At 42.4% G+C, this 21,895-nt stretch overlaps 1 protein-coding gene across 1 annotated transcript in view; it reads right to left on the bottom strand.

Annotated features, from left to right (window-relative positions):
* Positions 1-6,301: 6,301 nt before the first annotated feature.
* Positions 6,302-21,895, bottom strand: part of LOC147124239 (zinc finger protein GLIS3-like) — a 53,823-nt gene continuing 38,229 nt past the window's right edge. The window contains exon 3 of the mRNA XM_085982202.1: positions 6,302-7,663. Coding sequence (XP_085838328.1) covers positions 6,538-7,663 — 1,126 coding nt within the window. The 3' untranslated portion in view covers positions 6,302-6,537. The remainder of the gene's footprint in view (positions 7,664-21,895) is intronic.

Genomic DNA, 21,895 nt, shown 5'->3' with positions numbered 1-21,895 from the left:
CAACTGCTATTTTTAATGGCTGTTACAGTACCTCATTTTATGGAATGTATTATTCTTAATGATAAGATCTTGCAAAAATATCAGCTACATGTTTCTGAGACTATATTACAGAAAGTGTTTAAAACACCCCAACTCAGTACACTTAACAAATCAAACTCCTACTCTATCTTCAACAAATGGGTGTTAAAATACGTGTTTATATGTGTGTGAACATAACAGTTGTAAAAGGGAGGAAAATGCATCCAGTAAAATACTTAAAAAGAGAACTGGCAATGTGATTTATTCACAATAAAAGAATTGGTGAAAGAAGAAATGCTTATGTATGAAAACATATCTGGTTAGTAGTTTACGGTGCTATGAAAATAACTCGATACTCCTGTGAATTGCTGCAGATCTGACTAAATTCTCTTTTGTGGTCACCAAACTACAACTTGATTTATCCAGAAATCAAGTATCAATTTACCCAGGACTTTTCCTCTCTGTTTAACTTTTTGCCCCATAATTTCAGCAGATGTCAGTCAAAATGTTTTTGAAAATCATATTTTCATCATATGTGTTAACAATGTGATAAAACAGTAAAAACACTATTGGTTGTATTCTGTCAAAAGTTGTAATTTTCTTGCTAATGTGTATAAATCAAATTTGGAAATACACAATACCATAAATCATGTTAAACATGTAATCGTTTCACTGTGTGCATTATCAATGTAACTAAAAATGAAGTCTAGCTCTTATGGTTGCTCTCTATAATTAAACAATGAGGTTTGTCAAACATTTGGGGGTACAAATTTGTCTTTGGTGGTTCCGCAGAACAGGCGGTACCGCTTTGGCTGCTTGTTAAACACTCCATCAGATATTCAGCTCCATTGAAGTAAACTGAGCTGAATATCCGGCAAGGCGTAGAACAGGCGGCCAATATAACACGACCATTTTGACAGTGCCCAAGACGGATTTCTATCCCTCGTTTTTTCATAATAACAATGTCCCTTTAAAATCTACTTGTTGTTCCTGATACAATCCATCAATGTTTCTCGAACACAGGAAAACTGCTTTTTCAAACAATATGTAAAATCTGTTTCTGATTTTGCACAAAAAGCATAGTATAAAACAAGGCCAGTTGCTCAGGTATGCCAGATCACATGCCACCTCATGGGAAATGAAATGAAAATTACTGAATGACAGATCTTAAATTGTGCTTTCTGAAGTAAAATAGTTTCTGGCAGGTATTCTTACTGACTGCTGCCAGTAGGACATCTGGAGAGGATTTCTACCCTCTGTTTTACATTTTTTTTTCTTTCCCATCCTTCCAGCAAATGTCATTCAAAAATTTCTGAAGATCATACTTCTATCATACCTGTTAAGAGTTTGATATACCAGATGCCTCATGGGATACATGCCAATGGCTCAGAAATGTTTCTTCTCTGACATGGCTAAACTTCCCCAGATGTCACAAAACAGCATGTTTTTTGTTTTCAGTTTTCAGTAGTAGAGATGTTACCATTCATCATGTTTATTTAAAATGATCGCAATCCATGCCGGCAGTTTAATCAAACAAACCCTCATTTTGTCTCTATATGTGATTCAGAGATATTAGCAAGAGAACGTTAGCTTTTTTTGGAGGAACAAGTTTAAAGCCGGAAGAAAATGTTTCAATCTGGCATGGGACTGAGAGTTATCCTGATCCACATATATGAAATCTCATTGGCAATGTAAATCGAATTCAGACTGTGAAATGCTGTTTCCTGGAACTGCATTTTATTGGTTACCGTACTGGATAGCCACTTACAAAAGCCTCATATTTCAATGAAGAGAGTAACACAATATAAAAAAAAACCTGAGAGATGCATATAATTCTATCCATATGGATAAAAATTAGATTGCATTCAGATTTACTAAACAGGGTTCTTATGACTGGTAAAATGTACTTAAAGGAATTCAATTCATGAGCAAATGTTGCTTCTGGCTGTGCAATGTTACCAGTGCCAGATATATTAGGGATAACCAAAGAACTAAAATATGACAGGCCATTTAAGAAGGCTTTTTGCGTTATTCAGTTTTTATGCCAGTTTCAACATACCAAAGGATGATTGGGTGGCATAGTTGGTATAATGTTGTCCTTTGCCATCTGATAGCTGGATTTCAGTTCCAACAAAGATCAAAAAGATGAAAATCTCCTCTCATGTGACAGTAAGGGTGTAAAAGGAAACAAAGTTGAGGGTTCTCAACCCCACAATCCTGTATCTTTTCCCACAGAACTAAGCTGTCTGAAAATCTTCAAACATTGGTACTAATGTAACAACATTATTTAGGGGCTGTGACATTAGACAGTTTAGGAATTTTGAATGTTCATTCTCAAGATGTGAGATTTGCTGGTAAGGCTGGCATGTATTGCCCATCCTTAGTTGCTGTGAAAAGGTGGTGGTGGGCTTTTTTCTTCAACCACTGCAGTCCATGTAGTGAAGATATCCCACAATACTGTTAGGTAGGGAGTTCCAGGGTTTTGACCCAGCAACGATGAAGGAATGGGGATATTTGTCTAAATCAGGATGGTGTGTGACTTCGAGGGGAGCTTGGAGGTGATGGTGTTCTCATGCCCTTCAAGGTGGTGAAGGCCGTGGATTTGGGAGGTACTACCAAGAAACCTTGGCAAGTTGCTGCAGTGCATCCTGTAGATAGCACACACTGCAGCCACAGCATGCCGTGGTGGAGGTGGTGGATGTCCAACTAGTAGATGAGATGCTTTGTCCTGGATGGTGTTAAGACTCTTGAATGTTGTTGCAGCTGCACCCATCCAAGCAAGTCACACTCCTAACTTGTGCCTTGTAGGTGGTGGCGAGGCTTTGGGAGTCATGAGGTAAGCCACTCACTGCAGAATACCCAACCACTAATCTACCAACCATGACATTTATGTGGCTGATCCAGTTGTGCTTCTGGTAAAAGGCAACACTCAGGATGGTGAGAGACTTGGTGATGGTAATGCCACTGAATGTTAAGGGAGGTGGTTAGGCTATCTCTTGTTAAAGATGGCCATTGCCTGACACTCGTGTAATGCAAATGTTACTTGCCACTTATGTACTGAAGCATGGATGTTGTCCGGATCTTGCTGCATGCGTGCATGGATTGCTTTATTATCTGAGGAACTGTGAATGGAACTGAACACTGTGCCATCAACTGCAAAAAGCCCCACTTCTGATCATATGATGGATGGAAGGTCATTGATGAAGCAGCTGATGATGGTTGGACCTAGGTCGCTGCCCTGAAGAACTCCTGGCAGCAATGTCCTGGGGCTGAGATGATTGGCCTCCAACAACCACAACCATCTTCCTTTGTGTTAGGTATGACACCAGCCGATGGAGTATTTCTCCCCCAATCCCTACTGACTCAATTTTACTAAAACGACTTGTTGCCACACTCAGTCGAAAGCTGCCTTATTGTCAAATGCAGTTACTCTCACTTCCCTTTTGGAATTCAGCTCGTGTGTCCATGTTTGGACCAAGGCTATAATGAGGTCTGGGGCGGAGTGATCCTGGCGGAACCCAATCTGAGCATCAGTGAGCAGGTTATAGGTTAGTAAATGCCTCTTGATGGCACTGTTGATGACTCCATTCATCACTTGTCGTTATGGAGGGTGCTTTTCCAAGGCTGTTTTCATAGGGCATTTTTGGGTTAACATTTCTGCAGGCAATAAATTGTTCCTAGAGGTTTTGAAAATTGGGTAGCTGTACATTTAATTTTACTTACACTGGGTCAAAATCCTGGAACACCCTCCCTAACAGCACTGTAGGAGTACCTTCACCACACGGGCTGCAGCGGTTCAAGAAGGCGGCTCACCACCACCTTCTCAAGGGCAACTAGGGATGGGCAATAAATACTGGCATTGCCAGCGACGCCCACATCCCATGAACGAATAAAAAAAAATGATTCTATATATGGTCTGTCAATGTTTTTTTTATTTGTTCATGGGATGCGGGCGTCACTGGCAATGGCAGCATTTATTGCCCATCCCTAATGCCCTTGAAAGGTGGTGGTGAGCTGCCTTCTTGAACCGCTGCAGTCCACGTGGTGAAGGTACTCCCACAGTGCTGTTAGGGAGGGAGTTCCAGGATTTTGATATTGTCAGGGCAGCATAAAGGCAGACGACCTATGAAATCATGCTACACTGAATCTGATGTCACAGGATACAAGATTATTTTTTTCCCCTTTGTTTAGTACAATTGACCAATACATTGAGAGCAAATACATGCACACAGCTCACATCCCACTTCTTGTAATATAAACTTTCAAAGGAAATTCTTCATTGCTATTCTGGACTAATTTCAAATAAACATTTGGATTATGCGACGATTGATAGTTTCAGAAAATATTTGTGGCATTTGCATTTTTCATCCTTTACTACTCAATGGGAAATAAAAACAATCTGTTGGTTGAACTGATGGCTTTGCCAACATTCCTCAAGCAGCGCGCAACCCACCTCACTTTCAGCATGACTGTTTGTATGATAAACATAATAGACATTAAACTCTTGATGGGTGAATCTATCTGAGAGCTAATATGAGACTGTAATATACACCACAGTGTCATCTTCATAATTACATTACAGGAAAGATGTGATTGCACTTGAGCGGGTACAGAGGAGATTTATGAGGATGTTGCCAGGACTGGAGAATTTTAGCTGTGAGGAATGATTGGATAGGCTGGGGTTGTTTTCTTTGGAACAGAGGAAGCTGAGGGGAGACTTGGATATGCACTTGAAGTGCTGTAACCTACAAGGCTATGGACCAAGAGCTGGAAAATGGGATTAGGCTGGATAGCTTTTTCGGCTGGCACAGACACGATGGGTTAAATGACTTCCTTCTGTGCTGTAAATTTCTATGATTCTATGATCTATTGTTCACATTTATGGAGGTGATATTACAACTAAGGGCAGATGGCACTGTGAAAAATAACATGGCACAATAATTTCACTGAAACCATTTCAAAATCTCTTGTATGTTCATTTAGTTACAGTCTAAAATTAACATTTGCATTTAACCTTTATCACTTTCATTCTAATTACTAACTTGAATGGTGCTAGAAATATGATACACACTGCAGAGCTATTACAACAGTGATGACGAAACCCCAGTGACTGACTGTTACTTGCAAACTATCAGGTCTGCCCACCTGTGGGACACAAGTCATATCTATGGTTTCTCATCACATGTTCTATGAATAGACTACCAGAACTGAAAAAAATCTAGCAACTGCAACAGTCTACTGTTTTAATTGCTCAATTGTTAATTCCGAAGATTTGGTGATTTTTTTTCTGTACAACCTACTGAAGGATTCCCCTACCCAAGACCCTGTATTCTAACACTGTTTTCAAAGTCACACAAAGTCTTCCACCTCTTCTGTACTGTTGCTCTTTTTCAGCGCTCCATCCTCTTGGTTGGATCCTTCCTTTTAACAACTTCTAACTGATTTATCAAAGTGATTTTTAATACATTTTGAGTGGATTCAAATCAATGCAATACATATCCTGATAAACCGTACTATGCCAGCTTTTTGATTCAGTTCTTCAGTAATGATAAAATAATGACTTAACTAGTAAAGCATCAGTCAATGTATGGGTCATTGCACTTTTACCATATTCCTTGTATTTAAAAACACAGCTTGCATTTAAGGGGCATTGTGCAATCCATCACTTTGTTAGGAGTGTACTTCAGGAAACTGTGGACATGTAATCTGTGATTTTCTATTTGCCGAGATGTCCTCCTTATGAGTGCTGTTCCTTGCTGGGAGCGTCGACTCGCAGATCACCCCTTAATGCAAACAATATACTTCATACATTCCCTGCAGCATGAACCAACTGTGGCCAAGTGGGCTACAGCAGCCAATACTTCCCACCATATCCTTTCTGGGCTCTGTTGCTTTGAACTGCATAAAATAATTCTGGGGATAACTCTCCCTCTGATTTTTCTCTTCCCTCCTTCCCTTCCTGTGGGAAAACACCTGGCTTCTGTTCGGTGCCTCTCTACGAAGAAGAGGTTAAAATATGTAATTCCATAATGTGAGGGATATAATATCCAGATCCCATCACTCCATGGAACTGTGCAATGTTTGTGTAGCACCACTGTCCTGCTTATCCTTTAAGCTTAAAAACAACAAAGATTTTGTGCAACCTTACCCTTTTACTTCCTTAATGTGTAAATAGTGTTTACTGTGGTTAGTAACTAGGCTACCACATGATTTTATGAAACAGTATTAGAGATAATAAAACTGAACGTTCAAGTTTGGCATCATACTCGTAACTAATGCTGCACAAAAGAAATCTGTTGGGGGAGTGGAAGGTTAATCCTTGGTGAAATAAAAACATTGATGTGGTGTGCTTTGCATCAGAGTTACATTATATTTGTGATACCCACAAATTCACTAAAACTGTGGCACTCCATTATATTTTATAAGCAAAACATAACATAAGTTGTATTTTTGAAGGATTTTTTGCAATAATCAAGATGGCAACCAAAATTGGAGATGAAAAACACTAGATATAATTAGTTAGCCCATAGTAAAATAATGCCTCATGTCAGTGAAATAGTTGACTTGCAAGCAAATAAAAAGTATACGGAACATTGCTTTGCCACCTACCGTACACTTGTTTGGCTTTTCTCCTGAGTGCACCCTCATGTGGATCAACAGTTTGTAGCGAGCATTAAATGGCTTGTATCTGCGTGGGCAACCAGCCCAGAAGCATGTAAAGTCCTCTCCTTTACGCTGGTCTATATGTGCCTTTTCAATGTGTCGCACAAGCTCCTCCTGTTCGTCATACACTGCACTGCAGTCTATCCATCGGCAGCAATGCTTTCCATTGACTCTTGATGGCTCACCGTCCTCATCCAGCTGTGTCCCTTGTGGTGATGGCTGCCCATGTGTATGGGAATGGGTCATGAGGTGCTGGTGGGCATGGTAAGGTGGTGGAGGACCCTGGGGCAGTGTAGGTATTTCCATGCCTGAGGAGAATTCATCCAGTTGCTCATTTTTAAATGCATCATACTGCTGATTACCGATCACTGAGATGCCCTGCTGAACAACCATGTTGTTCATCACCATGGGGTGCAGGGAAGACTGCTCCAGCTGCTGCATCCTCTGGTACACGCCATTGCTGGCTTCAAGGTCAGTGAGTGTAAAGAGATTACGCTCTTTACCTGCTGCATTGTAGGCCTGAGGGATGCAACTACCCCTCACTCCCAGGAAATGCCCACACACTTCAGGCTGAGGGGAAACATTAGCCGGAGACCCCCTGGACCCATTGATGTATGCGACTAATGATGTTGGAGATGTACGGATAATGAGGTCGATTCCAACTCCGTCTGAAAAGGGTGAGGTGGAAAGACCTCTTTTTCTTGAGCGAGCAGAATTAGATCGGGCAGAATTGCGAGAGCTGTTCTCATTCCCAAACAGGTAAGAAGGCAAAGAGTTTGAGGTGCTGTTATTTGACATGGCAGTTCCAGGTGGTATACTCAGCATTTCCCCTAGTTCACTGCCATTCTGGGAACCTTGGTTCGATGGGAGGGATGGAAGGATTGGGTAACCATGAGGCCACTCTTGCTTCACATTCAAGGTTGTCTGGCTTTCTATAAGGCTTAGTGCAGTTGAGCCCAGTGATCCACCTGAGGTAATGGATCTAAAAAGTAAAAATAAAAATAAAAAGACAATGAAAAAAATTCAAAGTTGTCACAACTTCTTTTCACAGGTGACAAAACATCAGCTGTCACTTGAAATATCTGTTTCAGTGGAAAATGATGCTTTGAAGTTGCCTTAATCTAACCTAATTATACAATTTCCTTTTCAGTGGGAAGGAGCATAATTGCTGCAGACTGGAAGTTCAAGTTTCATAAAGCAAAGCAAAGTTCAATGACCTTTGATGTAATCAAAAAGAGCTTATCCATTGTATTGTGTGTCATCCTTTAGATTTGCACAGGGATAAAACACAGCTGATAAAACTGCAAGATTTATCCATTCTGAAGACAGGCCAGTTCTTGACAATCTAAATTTTTAAACAATTACATTATAAGAGGAGAGATATACAAAGTGACTCAAAAAAACAAGTGATTTTGTTCTTTTACAATGTAAGACACCGAGGCCTAGAAATTCGGTGGGGTTAGCGCCCAATTAGAGGCGTTAGAGGGCCTTGCGCCGGAATTATAGCCGCGATCGAAATTGCGTTGGGCCCTACCATCGGCGTTAGCCGGTAGCGCTGCGCCGGCACCGATGACGTCATCGGTGTGCGCAGCGTCCCGGTTGCCGTGGTAACGCGGCCGGACGCCCAAATTCAGTTGCGGCCGCCTCGCCCGTGGCAGCCGCAACCAACAATTGTTCAACGGGATGTTGCAGCACGTAGCGCCGGCGCATTAAGGTGGAGCGGCGGCCGGCCGCTTTCCCGGCGGCCGCCTGCCCGCACCTCCCTCCCCGGACTCCTCCACCACACCCCCCGCGGCACTGATGTGTGTGGCCCGCGAGCCCGGCACTTCTCCGAGGTGCCGGGCTCATTTGTCAGGCGAATCGACCGGTCAGCGGTCGGCTGTAGGCAGCTCCTCCTTAACAGAAGGAGGAGGCCTGCAGTACCCCAGCCTGCCGCACCGCATCGGGTGCCGCAGCGGGGGATTAGCGCCGCAAACCTGCATTCAGCGCCCATAGCGAGGCGCTGAAACCCTCCATTACCGCCCGCAGCCGTCTGGGCGCGGGGCAGCTGAATTTTTGGCGGGCGCAGCGGCAATTATCGCGGGCGCAAAATTTCGGGCGCAAAAGCCCTGGCGGAGGCAAACCTAATTTCTAGGCCCGAGTCTCTAGCACGGCAGGGGACAAAGCCTCGGGTGGATTTGCAGGCAGGAGGCCATTTAAAAGAAACATACACTTTCAAGGTAAGTGTATTAAGCCTTTTAAAGATGCATCTTGCAGTTTCTTTTTTTAGTTTCCAGCTGGCATTTCGGCTTTTGTGAGCCATGGTGCCAGGTGAAATTATTTATTTATTTTGTTGCCTCAAATTTCCTCTAATGGCATCAGAGCGGTTGCCACCAGGAATCCTTCAAGCCGAGGATTGTCCGAAGGAAAAAGGGACCTGCGGACAGATGCCAAGCAGGTCAGGCTTCCCAAGAGGTGTTCTGTGACCTCCTGCCCACACTGGCGCCCCAACATTCAGTAACATGCAGGCAAAACCTGATGGGCCAAATCTTGCTGGAGCAGGGCCTCTTGCGATGTACACTGTTAGACTTTCCATCGATCTGAAACGTTAACGCTGTTTCTCTCTCCACAGATGCTGCCTGACCAGCTGAGTATTTCCAGCATTTTCTGTTTTTAACACAAAAGTGTTCATCTTAGATTTGCCAGTATTTTATAATAATTTACATTGGAATATTGGGGGGTAGTTTTAAATGCCGCTTCCGTGACAATTCTCTTCACAGTGACACACAAGGTAGCACCGGAGTCAGATTATTAATTTAACTCCATATTGCATTTGACTAGGAGAAGTGAAACCTCCTCAGCAGAGGCTTTCAAGCTTCAGGTCAAAGTTGCAGACTGCCGTATAACTTTGGTTTCCTGGAGTTTGGTTGCGCAGAAGGACATGTTCTGAATGCACTATATGATGATGCCACGATGCTACGGCTGCTTGAAGCATCAGCCAACAAAACGCAGTTGGTTATTTTTCCTTGCATGTCCTGGGCTTGCAACTGGCTTCAGAGTCTTAGAAAATTTGGAGACAGCAGAGTGGCAGTATAATTCTAGTCTACATAACCATTGTGTACCCCACTCTAACATTGTTTTCTGCACTATATAGCACCCGTAGACTACAAGAACTCCACTTTGCCTCTGACCACTGCCTGTGTCTGTAGAATGAGCCAATACAGATTTTTCTTCACATCTCCCCCAACTGCCTGTTCAGATACAAAAAAGAAATGTTTGAAAACAGCCATCTGATCCAGGAAAAGCATATACCATGGGCAATTGAATGTTTGCCAACTTAATGGCATTGCACAATATTTTGAAGATTAGCATTCAAATCAGTCTGGAGATATAGTAACATTTTATTGAAGTAAAACTAAGGAAAATATCCTGAAACCACCAGGAAAAATATTTCAGTTAGATAACCCCATAAAGTGCACGGGTCATGGTTGTTCAGATGGATAGTCCTTAAAAATCATGGGAAAAAGTAATTCAAATTAATAATCCCACGATGGTCAAGGGCTATTGAGAGGGGATAACAAATTCAGTGGAGGCAATAAAGCTTAATTCACAGGTGACTTTATATACTGGTAACTGCTAGCTAATATAAGAGAATACCACCTCTGGTAATTCATTTAATTACTGTTTGTGGGACGTGGCTGTGTGTATATTGGCTGCTGTATTTGTCTGCAAAATCATAGTGAGTACACTTCAAAAGTAATCATTTGGTTGTAAAGCACTTTGGGGAATTCCGATAAAGTGCTACATAAATGCAACTTCTTTCCTTCTTATTTAATTTAATTGGATTTTGCCGCAGTGAACATTGTGGGATTATTAGATCAAAGGCTTATAATGTTGCCAAAAAGTGCAGTAAGCCTGACGATTGGAATTCAGCAAAGGAGGACCAAGAAATTGATAGAAAGGGAAAATGGAATATGAGAGTAAACTAGCGAGAGACATAAAACAGACTGTAAAAGCTTCTATAGGTATGTAAAAAGGAAAAGATTAGCGAAAGTAAATGTGGGTCCCTTACAGGCTGAGACAGGAGAAATTATAATGGGGAATAAGGAAATGGTAGAGAAATTATACAAATAGTTTGTGTCTGTCTTCACGGAAGAAGACGCAAAAAACTTCCTGGAAATAGTGGAGAACCAAGGGTCTAGCGAGAATGTGGAACTGAAAGAAATTAGTATTAGTAAAAAATAGCACTGGAGAAATTAATGGGACTGAAAGCCAATAAATCCCCTGGACCTGATGGTCTACATCCTAGGGTTTTGAAAGAGTTGGATGCATTGGTTGTCATCTTCCAAAATTTCACTGATTCTAGAATGGTTCCCGCAGATTGGAAGGTAGCAAATGTAACCACACTATTTAAGAAAAAAGGAGCAAGAAAACGGAAAACTACAGACCAGTTAGCCTGACATCAGTAGTAGGGAACATGCTAGAATCTATTATTAAGGACATGGTAACAGGGCACTTAGAAAATAATAATAGGATTGGGCAGAGTCAACATGGGTTTATGAAAGGCAAATCATGTTTGACAAATCTGTTAGAGTTTTTTAAGGTTGTAACAAGCAGAATAGATAAGGGTGAACCAGTGGATGTGGTGTATTTGGATTTTCAGAAGGCATTTAATAAGGTGCCACACAAGAGGTTATTAAACAAAATTAGGGCTCATGGGATTGGGGTAATATACTAAAATGAATTGAGGATTGGTTAATGGACAGAAAACAGAGAGTTGTAATAAACGGGTCATTTTCGGGTTGGCAGGCTGTACCTAGTGGGGTACCGCAAGAATCAGTGCTTGGGCCTCAGCTATTCACAATCTATATCAATGACTTGGATGAGGGGACCAAATGTAAATATATCCAAGTTTGCTGATGATACAAAGCTGGGTGGGAATGTAAGTTGTGAGGAGGATGCAAACAGGCTTCAAGGGGCTATAGACAGGCTAAGTGAGTGGGCAAGAACATGGCAAATGGAATATAATGTGGAGAAATGTGAAGTTATCCACTTTGGTAGGAAAAATAGAAAAGCAGAATAATTTTTAAATGGTGAGAGATTGGGAAATGTTGGTGTTCAGAGGGACCTGGTGTCCTTGTACACGAATCATTGAAAGTTAACATGCAGGTACAACAAGCAATTAAGAAAGCAAATGGTATGTTGGCCTTTATTACAAGAGGGTTTGAGTATAAGAGTAAAGCTTTCTTACTGCAATTATATAGGGCCCTGGTGAGACCACACCTGGAGTATTGTGTGCAGTTTTGGTCTCCTTACCTAAGGAAGGATATACTTGCCATAGAGGGAGTGCAACAAAGGTTCACCAAACTGGTTCCTGGGATGGGGGGATTGTCCTATGAGGAGAGATCGAGTAGACTGGACCTATATTCTCTGGAGTTTAGAAGAATGAGAGGTGATCTAATTGAAACATACAAAATTCTTACAGGGCTTGACAGGGTAGATGCAGGGAGGATGTTTCCCCTGGCTGGGGAGTCTAGAACCAGGGGTCACAGTCTCAGAATAAGGGGTTGGCCATTTAGAACTGAGATGAGGAGAAATTTCTTCACTCAGAGGGTGGTGAATCTTTGGAATTCTCTACCTCAGAGGGCTGTGGAGGCTCAGTTGTTGAGTGTATTCAAGACAGAGATCGATAGATTTTTGAATATTAAGGGAATCAAGGGATATGGGGATAGTTCAGGAAAGTGAAGTTGAGGTAGAAGATCAGCCATGATCTTATTGAATGGCGGAGCATGTTTGAGGGGCCGAATGGCCTGCTCCTGCTCCTATTTCTTATGTTCTTATGTTCAACAATTAGCACAATTGCTTATTTACCCACTGTTGGAAAATGCAACATGTTGCTGAATTGCCTACAAAGACAGTAACATCAAGTTTGCGACTTTCTGCATGGCATTATCTATCAGCAGAAGCTCTTCATATATGGAAGTACAGAAGTGCTGACACAATACCATCACTATCGCATTGTGTATATGTGAGACAGCCAAGTAGCAGCAAATAGTGGCACATACAAGACATCATGGGAGCAACCATCTCATACAGTCATAGAGTCAAAACGGCACAGAAGGAGGCCATTCGGCCCATTGAGTCTGTGCCAGCTCTCTGTGGAGCAATCCAGACAGTCCCATTCCTCAGCTCTATCCCTGTAGCCCTGCAAGTTTATTTCTCTCAAGTGCCTGTCCAGTCTCCCCTTGAAAACATTGCGTGTCTCCGTTTCCACCACTTCTGTCGGCAGCGAGTTCCAGGTCCTCACCACACACTGCGTAAAAAAACTTAAGATCCCCCATCCCCGGAACGATTCTGTTAAATCTCGTCTGCACCCTCTTAAGGGCCTTCAGATCCTTCCTAAAGTGTGGTGACCAGAACTGGATGCAATACTCCAGTTGTGGCCTAACCAGTGCTTTATAAAGGTTCAGCATAACTTCACTACTTTTGTACTCAATACCTCTATTTATGAAGCCCAAGATCCCATATGCTTTGCTAACCACTCTCTCAATATGTCCTGCCGCCTTCAGGGACCTATGCACATTAACTCCCAAGTTGCTCTGTCCCTGCACACTCTTTAAAACAGTGCCATTAAGTGTATATTGCCTCTCCTTGTTCCTTCTGCCAAAATGCATCACCTCACACTTCTCTGTATTAAATTCCATCTGTCACTTGCCTGCCCATTCTGCTAGCCTTTCTATGTCCTGCTGCAGTCAATTGGTAACATCCTCACTGTTTGTCACACTCCCACGTTTGGTGTCATCGGCAAATTTAGAAATTCTACTCTGTATTCCAATATCCAGGTCATTTATATATATCAAAAAAGTATTGGCCCCAGCACTGACCCTTGCGGAACACCACTGTCTACCAACCTCCAGTCTGAAAAACAGCCATTTACCAAAACTCGCTGTTTTCTATCCTTAAGCTAATTCCTTATCCAAGCTGCCACTCACCCACCAATTCCACGAGCCTCAATTTTGTTAACCAACCTTTTATGTGATACTTTGTCAAACGCCTTCCGAAAATCCATGTAGACAACATCCATTGCATTCTCTTCTTCAATCCTCCCTTTTACTTCATCAAAAAGTTCAATTAGATTTGTCAAACACGATCTTCCTTTTACAAATCTGTGTTGGCTCTCCTTAAATAGCTTAAACCTCTCCAAGTGCCCATTAATTTTTTCCTTGATTATTGTTTCTAAAAATTTACCCACTACTGATGTTAAACTGACCGGCCTGTTGTTACTAGGATTGTCCTTAAACCCTTTCTTGATCAATGGTGTCAGATTTGCCACTTTCCAATCCTCAGGCACCTCCCCTGCCTCTAGGGAACATTGGAAAATTATGGCAAGCCCTTCTGCTATCTCCTCCTCCAATTCCTTTGGCATCCTGGGATGCAAGCCATCTGGACCAGGTGACTTGTCCACTCTAAGCATACCCAGCCTTTCTAGTACATCCTGTCTATCAATTTTCACCCCTTCCATTGCTTCTACCTTTTCCACTTCTACCGATATTTTGTCAACATTCACCTCCTTAGTAAACACCGATACAATTGGGGGTATTCTACAGGCCTCCAAATAGTGAGAGGGAGTTAGAGGAGCAAATCTGCAGGGAAATCACAGAGATATGCAAGAGCTATAGAGTGGCGATATTGGGGGACATTAATTACCCAAATATCGATTGGGATCATGCTAGGGTAAAAGGAAAGGAGGGGGAGGAATTTCTGAAAAGTGTTCAGGAAAATTACCTTGACCAATGTTCTTGGCACAACTAGGAAGGAGACATTGCTGGATCCGATACCGGGGAATGAGGTGGGCCAGGTCGACCAAGCCTCTAAGCCTCTAAGCATATATCACCTTCTTTATCCCTAATAGGACCCACCCTCTTACTACCCACTTACTGGTTACATGCTGGTAGAAGATTTTTGGGTTCCCTTTTATGTTAACCGCCATTCTACTCTCATATTCTCTCTTTGCCAATCTTATTTTCATTTTCACTTCCCCTCTCTACTTATTGTATTTGTTCTGGTTCTCCCTTGAAGAATTCACCTGACATGCATCATACAACCTTTTCTTTGTTTCATCATCTTCTCTATCTCCCTCATCATCCAAGGAGCCCTTGCTTTGGTTCCCTTACCCTTCCCTCTTGTTGGAATGTACCTAGCCTGTACTTGGAACATCACCTCCTTAAAGATCACCCATTGTTCCATTACAGTTTTTCCTGTCAGTCTTTGGTTCCATTTTGCCCTGGCTAGATCCTTTCGCATCCCATTGAAGTTAGCCCTATTCCAGTTTAGAAGTTCCACTCTAGGTTGTTCCTTGCTCCTCTCCATTGCTAATCTAAATCTTATGATACGATGATCATTTGTACCCAAGTGTTCTCCCATAGACATTTGGTCGACCTGGCCCACCTCATTCCCCAGCACCGGATCCAGCAATGTCTCCTTCCTAGTTGGGCCAAGAACATACTGGTCAAGGACATTTTCCTGAACACTTTTCAGAAATTCCTCCCTCTCCTTTCCTTTTACCCTAGCATTATCCCAATTGATATTTGGGTAATTAAAGTCCCCCAACATCCCCACTCTATAGCTCTTGCATATCTCTGCAATTTCCCTACAGATTTGCTCCTCTAACTCCCTCTCATTATCTGGAGGCCTATAGAATATCCCCAATAGCGTGGTCATACCCTTTTTGCTCCTCAACTCTAACCAAATGGATTCTGTCCTTGTCCCTTCAAGAACATCCTCCCTTTCCAACACTACAATGTCTTCCTTAATCAGCACTGCCACCCCACCTCCCTTTTTTCCTTCCCTATCTTTTCTGAACACCTTGTACCCTTGAATATTAAGTGCCCAGTCCTCACCGCTTTTAAGCCATGTTTCCATTATTGCCACAACATCATATTGCCACACGGCGAATTGTGCTTGTAGCTCACTAACCTTATTCACCACATTTTGTGCGTTTACGTACATGCATTCTAAACCCATTTTTGAATTTTTCGTAGTCCTTCTTAGTCTGCTCCTCTATAATATGGTACTACTTCTGCCTCTAATATTAATTTATTCTCTAGTACTATCCAACACACTCACTCTTTTATGCACCTTATTCCTTTCTACTCCTATATGCTGGGGCCCATCCTCTGCCAAGCGAGTTTAAATCCTCCCCAACAGCACAAGCAAATCTCCCCGTGAGAATATCGGTCCTGGGTCCATTGAGTGCAACCCGTCCAGCTTGTACAGGTCCCAAATTCCCCAGAAATGGTCCCAATGCCTCAGAAATCTAAAGGTCTCCCTCCAGCACCATCTCTCCAGCCACGCATTCATCTCTTCTATCCTCCTATTCCTGTACTCACTAGCACGTGGCACCGGAAGTAATCCAGAGGTTACCTTTGAGGTCCTGCTTTTTAATCTCTTTCCTAGCTCCCTATAGTCTGCCTGCAGGACCTCATCCCTCTTTCTGCCTATGTTGTTGTTACTGATATGGACAACGACCTCTGGCTGTTCACCCTCCCCTCTCACAGTGTCCTGCAGCTGCTCAGTGACATCCTTGACGCTAGTACCATGGACGCAACATAGCATCCTGGAGTCACACCTGCATCCACAGAAATGCCTATCTGTTCCTCTAACTAATGAATCCCCTATCACTATTGCTCTTCCACTCTTTTTCCTCCCCCCCTGTGCAGCTGAGCCACCTGTGGTGCTGTGTCCTTGGCTCTGGCTGCTCTCCCCAGAGTAACCATCACCCCCACCAGTTTCCAGAACTGTGAACCGGTTAGCGAACGAGATGCACTCTGGGGATTCCTGCCCTACCTGCCTGGTCCTCCTTCTCTGTCTGGTTGTCACCCATTCCCTCTCTGCTTGCACATTCTATGGCTGTGCAGGGTGACCACTTCTAGAAACATGCTTTCCAAGTATTTCTCAGCCTCGCGGATGCGCTGTAGTGACTCCAGCTGCCGCTCAAGCTCTGAAACCCGGAGCTCGAGTTGCTGCAGTTGGCAACACTTCCTGTACACGTCGTCATCCAGAAGCGTCCAGTACTTCCCGCATGGCACAGTGTGTTCAAATCATGGGACTGAGCTGCCCTGCCATACCTCTATTAGTGTAACTAGTTAAGTTATAAACTCAACAAAAAAGAAAACGGGCTACATTGTGCGCTACCGCCAAAGACCAATTACGCCCCCATTTTCTTTGTTTTTTCCTCCTGATATTTTCTGCCAATTTTCTACCCTCCATCTCCCCTCTGCTAAAGGTATCAACTTCTTATTGAGGTTTGGATTCATGGGTATCACGCATGATTTGGTACCTCACCCAAAGATCATTCTTTACGTCTCAAACTAGAAAATGACTGTCGGCAGCCTATTGGACTGCTGGCTGGCATCGTAGCCAACCTGATTTGTTCTTCATCCAACATCCACCTACATGCAGGGATTGCTGGCTTCCAATCATGAGTAGGGATTGAGGACAATTTCCCATTCCATAAGCAATGGCACTGAGGTCAACTAAAATGTTCCTACCTGACTGAGATTAGTTAATTCAGAATAGACCAGTGACTGAACCTGGGATCCTTCTGGTCTTTACCAACTGAGCCATCAAGATAGTGTTTTCTTTGTAAGCCATATAATTATGATGTTTCTAAAGTGGGTAAAGTACAATATCTGTAAATATAAGTCTAAATCCAAGTTATCTAAAATTGCATTGAATTGAATTCTAATTTTTGCCTGGAACTTAACATGAACATCCCTACAGAATGAGGGCACTTTAAATAAAATTTCCAATGGCTGAAAGGGTCGATAACGAAAGAGCACAGATTTAAGGTGATTGGCAAAAGAACCACAGGTGACATGTGAAAAAACTTTTTTATGCAACGAGTGGTTAGGATTTGGAATGCACTGCCTGATAGGGTGGTGGATACAGATTCAATAGTAGCCTTTAAAAGGGAATTTGATAAATACGTGGAGGAGAACAAATTGCAGGGATGTGGAGAAAGAGCGGGGGAATGGGACTAACTGGATTGCTCTTCGCAAGAGCCGGCTCAGATTTGATGGGCCAAATGGCCTCCTTCTATGCTGTGCTGTTCTATGATTCTGTGAAAGTAAGTTTCTGTATTTTTAAAAATTAGATACATAGTTTTTGTGTACCTGTTATTAGGGCAGACTTTGGTTTTAGAAGCTATACATTGTAATACTAGCTTGATTTCAAACTCAAAACTTTGAAAGATTGTTTTTAATCTTTTGAATGTGATAAAACATATTTTAAAATTCTACTTTTTAAAATTTGTTTGGGGAGCTCTGAAAGTACTCACTATAACATAGTGGAGTGGAGGGGGGAGGTCAGGAACTTGTTTGCGGGGGAGGTCAGGCACTTGGGCAGGGGGAGGTTAGGGTCAGGAACTTGTTAGGGAGGGAAAAGGTCAGAAACTCGAGGAGTGGGAGGAAGGTTAGGAACTTGTGGGCGGGGGAGAGGGGGTTAATCAGAAATCAGGTCTTGTCCTCCAAGGTGACCAATCAGAAATCTGGTGTTGGAAATAAATGTGACCTTCTATAATATGCACTCAGAATTTACGGTGGTAATGATGACGAAACTGTCAGCGTTCACCGTCATTACTGTGTAAAACTGATAGCTACTTCTGGCATTCACACATGTGCAGTAAAACGCGGACATCTAGAAATTGTTGCCAGTGATACCCTGCTCCTCCACAGGGTGCACTGTTGCAGTCTTCGCAGATGCAATCAACACAGATTCAGTGATTTGAAATGAACTTTAATTTTTTACGCACTATTCTCGCTGTAAAAACCAATGAACATGTTATGCCTTGTTCGATCAGGAGTAACTGACCTCTTAACAGCGTACCAAATCATAATTACTGCTGAACAACCTCTCTGACCCTGAAAAACTATTTTTTTACAAGTGTGGAGTCTCATTCCCTCAGAATAGCATTTAAAAATTGCATGATTTTTAAAATCATAAAAATTAATTTTTATTTTAGTTTTTAAAGTTTGTTTATGTTATTTCAGCTTCTCCCCAAATCTCATGTGTATGCCCCAATCTTTATTTTTCTTTCTATACAATGATTAAAATGTGAATTATAATCCCTGCTTTTTACTTCCTGCTTTGCTGTCTATGAGAATTCTTCAATCTGATTGGCTGATCAGCCTACTTGCTGCCTGCACTGTTGCTTGTCGCTACAGATGGGGCCAAATTCAAATTCACGTCAGAATAGAGGAATTCCATGCTCTGGGGTCTGCCAAGTCTTTGTGGGCAGCTTTTTTTTGAGGTCAGTGGTGAGCGTGTCCCTTCGCCGCTGACTATAAAATCTGGGCCATGATGTCAAAACAGTTAACGTGCATAATGTAGCAATACAATGACCATATCAGAGAGGGACATGAAAAAACAGAGAGAACAGAAAGTAAGTGGATCATTTATCACTATCATCTGGTTCTACCCCAGCTTGTTTTACTACAGGCCACAGGCAAAATTCAAAATCTCTTTCAGTGGATTGGTGGTGACAATGACACATCATTAAGTAAATTTTACTCCTGGTGTGGAAATTCATACTCTGGGTGTGCAGACTATTCTATTCTATTCATGAGTCCATGATCCACAATCATTAAAGGGATGCTGATGTCACAAATACCGCCACAGACTCCGTTCCCTAGCCACTGACTCCATCCTTCTCCCTAACATCTGTCTGAGGCTGAACCACACTGTTCGCAACCTTGTTGTCATATTTGACCCTGAAATAAGCTTTCGACCACATATCCACAGCATAACAAAGACCGCCTATTTCCACCTCTGTAACATCGCCCATCTCCGCCCTTGCCTCAGCTCATCCGCTGCGGAAACTCTCATCCATGCCTTTGTTACCTCTAGACTTGACTATTCCAATGTACTCCTGGCCGGCCTCCCACATTCTACCCTACGTAAACTTGAGGTCATCCAAAACTCGGCTGCCCGTGTCCTAAATCGCACCAAGTCCCGTTCACCCATCACCCCTGTGCTCGCTGACCTACATTGGCTCCCAGTTAAGCAGTGCCTCGATTTCAAAATTCTCATCCTTGTTTTCAAATCCCTCCATGGCCTTGCCCCTCCCTATCTCTGTAATCTCCTTCAGCCCCACAACCCCCCCCGAGAGATCTGTGCTCTTCTAATTCTGCCCTCTTGAGCATCCCTGATTATAATCGCTCAAACATTGGTGGCTGTGCCTTCTGTTGCTTAGGCCCTAAGCTCTGGAATTCCCTCCCTAAACCTCTCCGCCTCACTACCTCTCTTTCCTCCTTTAAGGTGCTCCTTAAAACCTACCTTTTTGACCAAGCTTTTGGTCACCTGCCCTAATTTATCCTTATGTGGCTTGGTGTCAAATTTTTTGTGTTATAATAATCGTCTGCAGCATCTTGGGGCGTTTTACTACGTTAAAGGCGCTATATAAATACAAGTTTTTGTCGTTGTCAGCATGCTCTGCAATTTTAATGGACAGAAAATCCTGCTGGGGTCACTAACCACCACATTTGAATTTCCAATATTTGCTCATGATGTATGAATTCATAAAATCAACCCTCGTATGTTTCCAAATGCTGATGCCCTAAAAATAGCTTTTTATTTGATGGCCAAGAACATCATTGCATTACAGCAAATAAATGGTAATGAGGTGATTTATACACAGTCCCAGCATGGTTTCCATCACAATGTGACAAAAATAAATATAACATTCTTACAGCATGACAAAGAAATCAAAGTTCTGAACCATGACTTCTAATCTTGAAATTAGGATGCAGTGTAGAACTAGCAGCTTGTTGGAAGTTTTTACATCAGTACATGTGTGCACGTACAAGTATATCTTCATGCGTGCACACACAGCAAGTTCAGCTGAATTTCAATGGGCAAAAAATGTGGCTAACATATCTAAACCACAGACATTCCAAGTATGTACCAGGTATCGCCAAAGAATAAAGTAATGCTTACAAATGACACAGGGGAATACGTTCACAGGTTGCCCTTGAGCATGTTTCTCTATAATCAAATCTCCTTACCGTAGACATTTTTGAAATTCCTGCATGGATTAGTTAAGTCAGTAAAAAATTATAATTAGCAGTGTAAGTGTCAGAGAGACATCAAAAACAATATCCTGGCTTTGTTTTTTTGCTGCCAAGTGACTTCAAGGTACATAAATTTTGATTTTTTTTCCCCTTGAGGTAACCATTTGCTTTCATTCTGTCAATGGATAACCCAATGATGGAAAAAAAATTAGCTAAACTTGGAGGTTCTGTCCTGAGGGTCACTTTATGGCCAACCAGTGAACTTGTATAAATTACAATAGAGTCCCAGTTTAAAAGAACAATGAGCACATTTTAAGACATAATTTTTTATTGCTATGGCTTCAAAATGCCAATTGCTAATATCATTAACAAATAAGATTAATTGATATCTGTGCCAATAACGTTAAGTAGCCTACACTGCAGATTTAGGGTCTAAATCTCCTTTCGGCTGAGGCACATTGGCGTCTTCAGGATGGGGTCATGGGCTGGAAGGCCCCAGAAGGGAGTTTTACAATTTGTTACCATTGGCTCTCTTACTAAAAGGAACTTTGTGTGGGTGCTCACCAGTGGCATGCACATATGATTATCTGGTGCCACACCTTCCTCACCACCTTTTCTAACCGACACCCAGGATCTTCCCATACTGTCACAGGTGTGTGATGAAAATATTTAAATAGGTTGACCAGCCCTGACTCTGGATATTCTGCTGGGATCAGCAGCAGGGCAGGATACCCGCTCTGCCACATTTATGCCAGCGCAGCGTCTTTTTGGGCTTGTAAAGTTAATATAAACATGATGTTAATAAATTATTCAATTAATCCGAAAGCCTCAAATCAAAATTGATATTCTTTTTTGAATATTAAGAAAATATCTTGTTATGTAATGCTTAACTTTCTGCTTGCTTTACACAAGGAGGACAAACTGATATTCTCCAACATCTAGGGCTGGCTTTAACATGAGCGGATATTAGGGCTGATTTCCAGGTGTCTCCAAGAGGAAATGGGAAGAGATCAGAGTAATGCAGTGGCATCTCCCTCTGTTCTCAAACACACATTTTAAGCAGCACCGAGAACAACTGGTCCTTAGTGTCTGTGCAGAGTCCCGCTCATATCGACGGTTCTGAGAAGGGGCAAGCAACAGGAAGATGGAACTATGAAAGATAAGTG

The sequence above is a fragment of the Somniosus microcephalus genome, chromosome 1, assembly GCF_052327205.1.
Source record: "Somniosus microcephalus isolate GS21.2 chromosome 1, FLI_Smic_1.0, whole genome shotgun sequence".
In the NCBI taxonomy this organism is placed as follows: Eukaryota; Metazoa; Chordata; class Chondrichthyes; order Squaliformes; family Somniosidae; genus Somniosus; species Somniosus microcephalus.
This window is presented reverse-complemented; position numbering and strand designations above follow the sequence as displayed.